General features: G+C 31.1%; 1 protein-coding gene across 1 annotated transcript; it reads right to left on the reverse strand.

Moving 5' to 3' along the window:
* Window positions 1-3,438: 3,438 nt before the first annotated feature.
* Window positions 3,439-11,832, reverse strand: LOC148237800 (ceramide phosphoethanolamine synthase-like). The gene is made up of 5 exons (XM_088205046.1): window positions 11,363-11,832; window positions 7,264-7,468; window positions 6,913-7,202; window positions 6,659-6,851; window positions 3,439-4,473 (listed from the first exon to the last, which is right to left on the reverse strand). The coding sequence occupies exons 1-5, from the start codon at window positions 11,763-11,765 to the stop codon at window positions 4,053-4,055; spliced, it is 1,512 nt and encodes a 503-aa protein (XP_088061172.1). The 5' UTR covers window positions 11,766-11,832; the 3' UTR covers window positions 3,439-4,052.
* Window positions 11,833-12,397: the final 565 nt, after the last annotated feature.

The raw sequence follows: 12,397 nt of genomic DNA on the forward strand, positions 1-12,397 counted from the left end.
TCTTGTTGTTGAAGATTCAGAAATATATATCCCTATAAATGGAATACGGGTCTTATCTTCTGCTAGGAATCTTTTTGAAACGTCAGGATACAATTCATTCAATTTTCTATGAAACGTGTGTTCAGCGAACCATATATCTTCCAGGTCCATACTTTTCACTCGAGGCCACAAGAATTCCGTTATCATGCTACGGTACCGTAAGCCGTTAACGGCTACTGCATTTTCGGTCTAATTTTCAAAGAAGAATCGGACTAATCACACCGTCTGGTTAAAATTCTAACCAAACAGTAATCCGTAAAGGGTGGATCGCTCTCATTACTATCTGCGACCCAAATCCAACACTTTTTTATCAATGAAACCATCCAGTTGAACGTATTCATCATCGCTGAATATGATTTTCTTCACAAATTTACCACCCACTTTATTGTTCTCCATCAACCAATTAACAAATTGCTAGCGTTGAAAATAATCTGAATAGCTGAATCTTGTAGGCGAGCAGGTGAAGGTCTTTCATGATTATTTTCTGTAAAGTGCCAAGTCGGAAAGTTAAGTTATTGCAAATAATATCGAATTGATGTTCGTGAATTTTCAGGAACACTTTCACTCACAACAGCAATGTATTAGAGAGATCGGTAAGACGACGCATTATAAATTTACTGTCTATAATTGACTCAATTTTTTTAATTTCTTCATCAAACTTTGAACAGTGGACATATGTACATGAAAATTTGTGAACTGATCCAGCGTAACATTCCCTATTTTTGTAATTCACGTTAATAGGGCACTGTTCCGTGTAACGCCTCATAAATCATGACAATTAGAAGAATCTTTAATTTCATAATTAAATGTATTATGTATACTTTAAGATTCAATAAAATCATTATAGTTGTTGAAAATTTAAATGGCTCCCAAAAGGAATCCAAACTACGAATATACTTCTGCTGGTATAAGGACGAACCATTATAAATACCATCTGGTAAATTCATAATCGATGGTCTGATCACTTTGGTGAGCTGCTAAATTCCAAAAAAGAAGTAAAACGTCAGTATAAGACAGAATGTAAGCTCAAATGAATGATTTTTATGTATCGTTAATATAATACGTTCTAAAGGTTACTATGAAATACAAACATAATAAATCTCCTTGTAGCGACGGGATTCCAGCAGAAATCTTATGACAGAGCTAGATATATCCAATGCAATGCGTGTATATAAATACGAACTACTGCCTAAGGACTGCAACAAGGGAATGATCCACCCCATACATAATAATGCCGATCCTCTACTGTGAATACTATCGAGGGATTAATCTGCGAAACATAGCATACAAAGTATAATATGTGCTCGAGGTCAGGCTGGTCCCGTACTCCATTCTTAGTGAATATTAATAAGGATTTGTAAAGTAGTGCTTCACTGGATAAAATACACACCCTGCTACAGATCCTCGAAAAGGCATATCAACGAGTTTACTATGGACACGAATCATACAGTGACAGTCAAACAAATATGATATTTTTAACGACATTATATTTTTGTTCATAAAGGGAGTCTTTGTCTATCTGAAGTATTTTGGTTTAGTTCTGTTTTTAACGTAGTTTATCAACTTCTATTATTATAGTAAATAAAAATATTAATAGTGTTTCCAAAATGTAATGAATTTAATCAACCAAGAATGTGTCGTAAATAAAAAAATAAGAGATTAGAAAAATCTTATAATAAAACTTTATATACCGTACGACATGCTGATAATAATTCGTAGTTGACTACGCTGTTATATCCTTGATATTCATGATTTTTCTGGTTTTGACTTTTTGGGGCGTCATAACTGTCATGATGCGACAATTGCACAGCAATTTCTTTACGGTGTTTTAATTTAAAAAAATTTTTTTTTGTAACCAATGCCATTTTTACATTTGCATGCAGCTGTAATAATATTGCCAGAATAGATTTGTGATTGTAAACACACAACGCCATTTATCTTTTTTTGCTCATTGACAATTTATTCAAATAATACATTTTTTTTAACAGGTAGATGCAAAAAAATCTTTAAGATAAAATTTCGCCGTTAAAATTCAAGCTCTTCCCAGCATTTTTCAAACTCTGTAAATATTTTTTTATAATTTTACTATTAAGTTTAATAATAATACAAAAATAAATATCAATTCTACTCACCTTTATCACTTCATTTAATTCCATAATCTGATTTATATAAATTGCCGACTTTCTTTGGTACAAATAATCATTTTCTATGAATAGCTGCTGAATCTCTTTCAATTCCTTCTTCAAAATTCTATTATTCAATTGTATTTTTTCCACTTTTTCTTTTAAAGCATTCGATTTAGTTTCGTAAAGCTGATTTATTTCCGATATCTTCTTTTTAAAAATTTTCTTTACAAACCCTGGTTTAGATGTATTTTTCAACGTTGAATCATCGATGGATAGAGAGTTATTGTTGTTTATCTGAATTAAAGTTACTCATGAAGATATTCATTAATTTATAAAATATGTAATTACTCACTGATTTATCTCTACTGTAAGTATTCTTCATTGTTGAATGTGCATTCGGATTTTTCATCATCGAATTTTGCTGCCTCATGTAGCATATCATAAAAAAGAATAAGATTTCTTTCAACAAATGAATTGCTAGAAACATTAATAAATTAATATCTTTTTAGATAATTTTTACTGCAAAAATAAAACAAACTTGCAATAAAATTACTTTATTTCATTTAAACTAGAAAATACATAATAATTTCTTACTTTTGGTAGATAAATCTCTTTTTTACATATGAAAAATTTAGATAATTTCAGTCTTGTTGTAAGTAATTTAATTTTACATAAAAAGCTGACGCATATTATAAAATATATAAATATATACTCATACATATTTTTAACAATATATTTCAGATTATATAAGAAAATATATTTTACAAATACTGAAACTCAATTATCATAAAGCAGCTTTTTTGTTATGATAAATAAATTTACTATTCTTAACGAATCACTTTGGCCAACTTAGATTAAAAAATAATAGTAATAAAACATAACTTTTAAATAGATAAACTGAATTCCTCATAATTTATACATACATAAATAAATTAATTCATAATAGCCATATTTATCAATAAATACCAATTAATACATAATTATAACAGTAAACCCGTAATAATATATTTGTCAAATAATTTTCATATCTATAAAAATTTAATACCATTTCAAATAAGAGGGGAAGACAACTTTTATTTTAAACAAGAAATGATCAACGGCAATGGCAAATATATACACATTTTCATTTTGAAATAAATAGCTTTATAAGCTTTTAAAATGTGATCTATGGAATGCTAAAAAATAATTCCAAATGGACGAATCATTACCTAAAATTAAGAAATATTGTCTTTTTTAATAAATAAAAATCTAAACATAAAAAATTACAAAATTATATACAAAACTTTTAATACCATTTGTGCTAAAAATTCTATTAATAAATATACAGTAAAAACAATTAGTAAAAATAATGTGTCAAGATTCACAGCTATAGTCTTTTTGTATATTAAAAAATAATTATACGTACATATTATATACATACGTAGGTACATTTGATTAATATAACAATAAATAAATAAGTTACTCTTTTGTGCTTTGGCTCACGTTTTGTGATAAATATAAATAAACGATGACAAGACGATATTGTATATGATTATATAATGATACAATTAGTAGGTGATGTTATGCCAAGAAATTTGACAGATGAATTTTTTGCTCCATCTAACAATTACAAAGTATTAATAATGCCAATGTGGTTTGTCATGTTAAAATAACATAATCATAGTAAAGATTCTAATTTAATAATTATTATATGTATAATCGCAATTGACAGAAGAGTGTATTTTAATAATAACAATAACACTTGGCAATTATATTTTCACCTATAAATGACAACAATAGCTTGACTTAAATACGTCCATATTTACAAAATGTAAAAAAATACATTAAAAAACTACAATTGAGCAAATTTATATATCTAATCACTAACAAAATGCACTATCCTCTACATTAATTGTGTTTTTTCGCATTGCAAGCACCCGATGATTTATTTGAATGTCTGCAACAATGCGTCGCGTACTGTTGACGCAAACGACATGAACTCTCTGTCGAGAAGTTAGTCTGCACGTCTTTGTCCATAGAAGGTGCCGCACTCAACTTATCCGCGGGTGCACCTGTCGAATCGGTGGACTTTAAATTCCTTTTAAAATTATCCAACACTCTAGCCGCCGAAAAGTCCACCATGGCCGCTTGCTGATTCAGCGAGTTTCCCATAAATTTCACTAGGGATGTTTCGCTCAAATCGTGAAAAGCGTTATAAATCACATTTTTTATATAGACGAAGATTTTCAGTGGATTCTCGTATTCGTTGGGAACGATTCCGTCGACTTCGCTCTCGAAGAATGATAGCAAAGGGAACCAAATTCTCGTTCTGAAAATAAAATATTGAATTAGAAACACATAACCATGTTCAACTTACTGTTTTTTTAACTCGCACTTTCTTTGGGAGCCAAATATGTCATCTACTGCCTCAATTGTGTTAAAAACTACATAGTTAATATATTCTTGCTATACATGTGTTGTCATTAGGCTCTATACTTATTTAATTGAAAATTACTTCATGAGGGGAAAAAATATTGTTATTTTTTATTTACTTTAACCCATATTTCACCAATAAATTACGATAAGAATATTTGCGGTTATGTCACGTATGTCCTTCATACAAATTTTCGTTAGCAATTTTTTTTCGACTTGATATATTAATCCTATTGACCAAAATTCGGTTTGAATATACTTTGTCCAATACTATCATATCAGAAGTCCGTAGTAACATTGGTAAGGATAGGTATCATATTTTTAAAATATAGTGTAAAATCGAAGTGCAGACAAACTATAGAGCAATATGCGAGATATGTCATGTCTGTACTTTTTCTTCCGCTTATTTTTCACTGAGAATTGAGTTGACTTAGTTTGTATTTTGGAATGAAAATTAAAGTTCTAAACCTGTAATTAATTTTAGAATTTTCTTTAGGTTAGGTTTGGGTTTGAACAGCAAATGGACGACTCGCAACTGACAAATTGAGTTTCATAGACATTTTAAAACAACATATAATTTCACTTTCAGTTAAATTATATTTTCCCTAGTAGAAATATATATCTGCTGGTAAAAATGTATTTTGACTTCACCGAAAAATACACATTCATTGTAACATTTATACATTGAATGTAAATGTGTATATTACTACATATGGAAAAGTATAAATTGTATAATTTTAGATTTTCTTTGAGGGATAACCCAAGATTTTCTGGTTTAGAATCAGGGACGGCATTTCAACTTTTTTCAGGGGAGGGGGGCATACGTTGGCCAGTCCGTAGTCGTATTTTTTAATATTTCGATTTCATTAAATGACATGCATTTTTCTGGCCAAACTCAAGCCCTCCCCCCCCCCTTCCCAATGACATCCCTGCCATTGAACATAAGTTATTACGCAATGATACAGCTAGAGTTTTGGAATTGTAGGGGGGTCTTATATATTTGCCCGGTAGAAAGCAACAATTAACTAAAGTGCTTTACCAAACAAAAACACGAGAAAAACTGTCATATTAGGACACCCAAGAATTTGAAGAGCTACTAAGCATACAATGATCACTCAGGCTTCCGAATACCATTAGCATTAATTACCGTAATCAAAACTATGTAAAAAAATCAAATCATCGAAAACAATACTCATCGTCTCGCGCATCAAATAGTATTATTACTCGTGTATTTTTTGTTGACATTTACGAAACGACTACAGTGGTTTCACTTATAAAGAGCCACCCGAGAGACACTCTTTCTGCATTAGAGATTATAAAATAAGTCTTTTCCTCTATTCACCCAAGCTACAAAGAAGAAACGTACAAAAAACTTGCTCATATTAGCACTAGACTACGGACTCAGTACGTTCGAGTCACTAGTACGAGTCTCTACGTCTCAGACTAGCGCCACAAACTGATTCGACTCACTTTACATCGATCTTGACCTGGACTCTTCCTCATTCAATACCGCAGTCCAATACTGGCACCTTAATTTTTTTATATCGGCATAATTCTGGGTCTCAACATGGTTTAAAATTTTTAAAATTCATGGATTCTAGTTCTAATTCTAGCTACCTCATTACTAACAATATTATATGCTTACAGGACAATACTAGTGTTTAAGATTTCTATTGCAATTTAAAGGACTCACCGTCATTCAAATACTACAAAGAAAGAAAACTCATTGATGTGTATTAATGACAGAAAGCACCTGAAATTAAATTTATTCGATAGCTTAAGAGTTAAAGGGTATTGGATACATCCGTGAACTTTTAATGTTCATGGATTAATTTTAAAAATTGTTCATTTTTTGTGGCACCTTTCCATATAATATGTATATTTATATATGTGGGTATTATTCAAACAAGCTCAGCAATGCACGCTCAATCATTTCAGATCGCCTCATAAATACAACGTATTAATGTGTTTATCAAATTTTGTAGACCTAATTCATTAAGTTAAGCAATGTTATATTACTTTTACATAAATGGTTTATTATCAGTAAGGTTAGCTACCATTTATGTTTCTAGTATATTTACCTAAATGAATCTCCTTGCATGAGAGCTTGATTGTTAGATAGCGTATGGTAATACAAGAACAACCTGGATGTAATATAAAACGCTATAAACACATCTATGGAATAATGCTCGTGTGCTGCCAAAATAAAAAATATTCCAAACATATTCATCAACCATGTGACGATGTGAAGAAGATACATTCTTCTCGAAGTATCTGAAATAGAAATATTCTTCGATTATCAAAAATCGATATGAAACATAACACGAGAGCTTACATTCGGTGATGAAGAAATTGAGCAGCGTCAGTGCAACAGTGTGTCCGGAGAACATGTAGTCTCCGCAAGTCCTGACGCCGCGCACCGACATCCCCGCTCCCGTCCATATGGCATACGCCTGATTGAATCTTCTGCTCCAGTTGGAGTAGAGTTCCGCGTCTGAGGGATAATGCCTGGGAGCACATTTAAGATGTCCTCCGGGGACGCTGAGCGAAGTTATCAACATCGTGATGCACCGCAGCAGGAACACAGTGCCCGAGAGGGCGAAAAACCGCCGTACGAGGATGAATCTGAAGAGATTATGTTTCATAAAGACATCGATTTAAGACGTGTGGTTATAATTTGGTTTACCTATGTTTGTGAAATAGCAAAACTACAACCCAAAGCGCCAGTAATATAGAACCGGTGATCTCACACATGTCGAAAGCCCAAGGTATGTGCGGAACGTTGTCCAAAAACAAATCAGGTAATGGAGGATATTTCTTCATGTCTGGTACTTTGTCATGTACGATAACCATGACGACGGCCGTCACCCATGTGACGGCAAAAACATAACCTGTAAAGAGGAAAATATACATAAAACAGTGTTATCTTATTATAGCACAAAATTAGAGAAATATTAATAAAAATACGGCTTTCCCTAAGGGATGTTCCCGATGCGAAGCTAAACAATAACACGATTGGTTATAAATTTGTCTTACTCCCATTGGTCCAACCTTCCTAGATGACCAGTATAAAAAATGTGATATTTGGTCACATCACAATCACTCTCAAACTCACAACGAATATTCTCAGACCGGCAGACGACTCACAGACTCACAAGATTTACTAATTTGACTCCGACAGGGACTGTAGCGACCTGTATTTTATTGTACATACATATATCGGTAGAAATTATATATTTATGTGCAATAAACTATATATTAAACGGCTCTTCCGGCGTCTAACTGGCTGCATAAGTCATCACATCACTCAGCCATTAATCCCAAAATTATGCTTTTTGTGTAATTTTAAAATATTTAATTTATAAATTGTATGAATGTGTGAAGGCTTATTCAACTTCATAGTGCAAAATTCTCTATTATTTTTTTAAATTAAAATGCAGATTTTTTAAAAGTTCTTTTTACTACTCCTTGACTTGACTTATATATTTAAATTCATGAAATTATTGTAATCCTAAGTAAAATGATATTATGAAAAAGCAAAATCAGAATCAAAGTAAAAAATAAACTGGAACATCCAAAAATAGGAGACAAATAGTCACCATACATAATTCTTTCACATCCAGATTCAGCATAAGGCATCGAAAAGTATTGGAATAATTTTAATCTATATGTGAAAGACAATAGATCTATAATATATGTAGATATGACTAATATTCTACTGTGATAATCAATCAGTGATAGGTGTTTTATAGATGAATCTATTTTTGAATTGTAATAAAAACGATTATATTATTTTTATGATTAGATTATATAATTATGTATGTATTTTTGGAGACAATTTAATATTTGTATCAAGGCAAGGTCGGATTAAGTCCAGTAATGTTATATGTTACCAACTCATAAATTATCAAAAGAACTAAACTAATTCTCAAGATTTTCTTATTTTTTGATCTTTTTTTTAATATAAAATATTATATATCAAAACATTTACAAAATGCATAGGAATATTCTGAATATAATCTGCCAAATCATACATATTCCCATATACTTTTGAATTATTACTAAAGCGTCATAGGAACAATATAATTTATATACCACATTTATTTGTAATTATTTTTTTAGTAAAAAAATGCACGAAAATATTACCTCAAAACACTAATATTGTCTCGAATATTAAATGCTTTTTTGTATAGTGATTTTTCATAATACACATACACTTTTAATTTTAAATCGAAACAATTAACTTGCATAGTTTGAAATGAAAAATATGAAAAAAAGCATATTCATTTACTAAAAAAATTAAATTAAAAATTTGAATTACCTTTACACATATTTATATATAGAAATCTACCTGATTCTTAAGGCCTTTGCCCTAATGATTTTTTGAAATATTAAATGTTTACAAGCAAGTATAAACACAATGCTAAAAATATTTAATGCTGAAATTTTTACCTAGAAAGATGAATCATACTTCCGAGAAACAATCGGTCACTCATGTCGTGTTAGTCAGTCAGTCGAAATATTCATTACTATCAAGTGTGTATAAAAATGATACTACAAATTATTCCTAAAATCTTGAAACTTTAATCCAGAAAGATGACACATTTCCAAAAACTAACAAGTTTGTGAATGGGATCTACTTAACTACTTTGAATAGTGAGTTAATTTATACACATTTGATTATTTTATTAGTATACACCTAGGAGTGTATTATTTTTACATATTTTTCCATTATTATTTATTTATTATTATTTTATATTGCATTTATAGTGAAAAATATAAAAATTCAGTGATTCTCAATGTTTTATTGTTTTGATTTATTTTACTACTTTTTTGTATTAATAATTTATTTTAACACTTTTTATTTAATCAATTTCGTTAATTTATTTTATATATTTTTTATATATTATTTGTCTTTTATGGATTTTTTATGTCAATTTATAGGCTCTCAATATTCATTTATATCAAATCAAATTAAAAAATCAAATCATTTAAATCAAATCAAATATTATATAAATATGTTTCTTATTTATTATTTCTTCAGTTATAATATAGCTATTTGGGGTATCTCGAAACAATGAAAGATCGACAACCGTACATGAAGTACCGTACAAGAAACAAATTTGGGTTAAAATAAACATATTTTAAGGTTGATTTTTGAAACAGCAACATTTCGTCCAAAGTTATATTACGGTTACAGCTGTCACACTTGGCGAGTGAGAGAACATGAGCTGGCCCACACAATTTTTAGAGGATGCGATTTAACAGATTATTATTTTAAGAGATATGTGTGTTTAAATATATACTTTGTTCCATAAAACGATTTTTTTGTGAATTTATGTAAGGTAAATCTTTGGAAAACGATTCGTTGCAGAGTTATCCATAAGGTGTTCACTGTTCTGACTAACGCTCGCTCGCACCTAAAGATATTTTTAAAATAAACAATTAATTGCTTATTTATATTAATAAATGTCAATTTTTTAATTCACATGATCGTCCTATATTTTTATTCTGACCGTATGCAACTTTTATCCCAATTATGACCATTATGACATCAGATGTACATAAACAATCTAGGAGAGTATTATCTTTGAAACGCTATTGCACACAAGTAACAAGAAGCGCTTTTTTTGTAGTAAAAGATTAAAGTTGTTAATAAATTTTGATTTACAAATATTTGTTAAATTAGTTTGATATATCGTACAATATCCAGACTCACTATTTTAGTATTTTACGTAATCACAAATAATAACATTCGATATAGTCACCCAAATAGTATAATTGCCATAAAAATCAATTCAGTTTAGCAAAAAATACGCATTTTACATAATATAAAGTGGCGATGACAAATTAGCAAAAAGTTTGATTCGGAAGCTTCTTCATTAAAATACCAGATTTAAAAAATGATTAATTGCAGTTCAATAAACACTTTAATAAATGGAATTCCATTTATGCCCTTATCAGCTTCAATCGTTTAGAGCAGGGTTTCCCAAACTTTTTCAGCGACGGAACACTTATCAAATCTGAAAATTTTGGCGGAACACTTAGCTTATTTTTTAGGTTGCGTAATTCATATTAGTATATTTTTTTATGTTTGTTTTAAATCAGAGTCATTAACTAAATCAATTAAATTCTCATAATCCCTTGCGCTTAAGCCCACTGGTTTAACTGTCACAGAAAATGGATTGCTAACCCAGGAATCGTCCTTACTAGTTCACGAAAAATATTCCGAAAGAATTGTTTTCAAGTTATATAGGTGTTCTAAAAATACTTGTGAAACTTCTTTATCAACTTGAAAATTCAATTCATTTAAACATTCATCCAAGACAGGAAAACAATCAAAATTATTAGATTCAACTGATAAAATCCAAAATTGTATTTTTTTATCAAAAGATTCAACAACAACAATTTTTTATCAAAAGAAACACCGACTTATGAAACTTTTCCCTCCAGAATTTATACACATCAATGTTGAATATTTAATACATATTTTTAAACTTTTTTATCAGATTTATGAACAATTTTTATGTATTAGCACGACTAACAATTTTTTTAATTTCCTCCAAATTTTTGTGAAATATCTATTTAGGCTCCGCGGAACACCTATTTTGGATTCGCGGAACACCAGTGTTCCGCGGAACATAGTTTGGGAAACCATGGTTTAGAGAAAAGAGTGAATAATCAAAGTAGCTTTTCGATTTTAAAAGCCGATACTCCGCTTTAGAAATCCAAGATATATTAAATATTCGCGAAACTTTGTAATCGTAAAATCGACAATTACTTACAAAGGCTGAGGAAAGCCTTCCAGATCTCCGGCTTGAGTTTGGAAGCTCTGCCGTCCTCCGTTGCAGTCTTCGATTCGCGAGGTTCACCTTCACAGTCGAGATCCTCGTCGGGGTCACAAGAGCAGACCGCAGTCGCCGGCGGCTCCGGAGGTTCGGGCTCGAGCGCCAGCTCTATCATAGCGGCTCGACTTTGACGCTGCAGTTTTTTTAATTCGGAGCGAAAGCGCAATCTAAACGTGACTTGCATGCGAGAGCTGAAAGGCTCCGCATAGAAATCACGGTCCGTGATGGCGAGGAGGTCCACGCCGTTGATGCCATTTAGCATATTATACACTTGACCGTCGTAATTTGGAAACTGCGACAGCCATTCCGAGACTTCCTCGGAAGTCCACAGCTCTGCCATGACTCCGCCGTCGGAAGCAAAACTGGCCAAATCGGCGCTACCAACTCACTAGTGACGTTTGTGTCAAGTGTCATGCAACCCGTCTACTGTCAATAATATAACAGTTACGCGACTTTCGAAAACTAACGGGAAAATTACTAAAAGAAATACGTTTAAATATAATTGTTATTAAGTCTCACCAATATTTATCATACTTGCACATAAATAGGATAATATTAAGTCTTTATGCGGTGGGGTAATATGGAACATTTATTACAGTTACAAAATCTCTTAATGCGAAATACAATTAGACGTAGTATATACTGATTTCGACCAAGCTTATCATGGATTATTAGCAAAAAGAAATGTCGATGTCGATGTCGCTGTAAATCAGACAGCTGTCAATAATCACGCGTGTTCAAAGTGTCAAATGTTGGTTTGCAACGAAATGGAACGCTTAATCACCGCTCAACATGCTAAAATTGTTTCATTGTTATACAAAAATATCAATACTGTACAAACTGTGTATCGAAATTTACGGGAAGATTAAAATCGATTTCTTCGTCCTACTGAACGAACAATTCGCAACGTAGAGATTTTTTTTAAAAAAGATACTGTCAGCGTTGAAGATAGAGTAAGGCCTGTGTATCATA

This window comes from Plectrocnemia conspersa, unplaced genomic scaffold, assembly GCF_051122295.1.
Source record: "Plectrocnemia conspersa isolate PC_06_02 unplaced genomic scaffold, ASM5112229v1 ptg000002l, whole genome shotgun sequence".
Lineage (NCBI taxonomy): Eukaryota > Metazoa > Arthropoda > Insecta > Trichoptera > Polycentropodidae > Plectrocnemia > Plectrocnemia conspersa.

Coding starts and splice junctions, on each gene's coding strand:
- LOC148237800 (XM_088205046.1), bottom strand. CDS start 11,765: ATGGCAGAGCTGTGGACTTCCGAGGAAGTCTCGGAATGGCTGTCGCAG. Junction 6,852..6,912: donor CAATTTCTTCATCACCGAAT/GTAAGCTCTCGT, acceptor TTTCTATTTCAG/ATACTTCGAGAAGAATGTAT. Junction 4,474..6,658: donor ATGCAAGGAGATTCATTTAG/GTAAATATACTA, acceptor TTTTATTTTCAG/AACGAGAATTTGGTTCCCTT.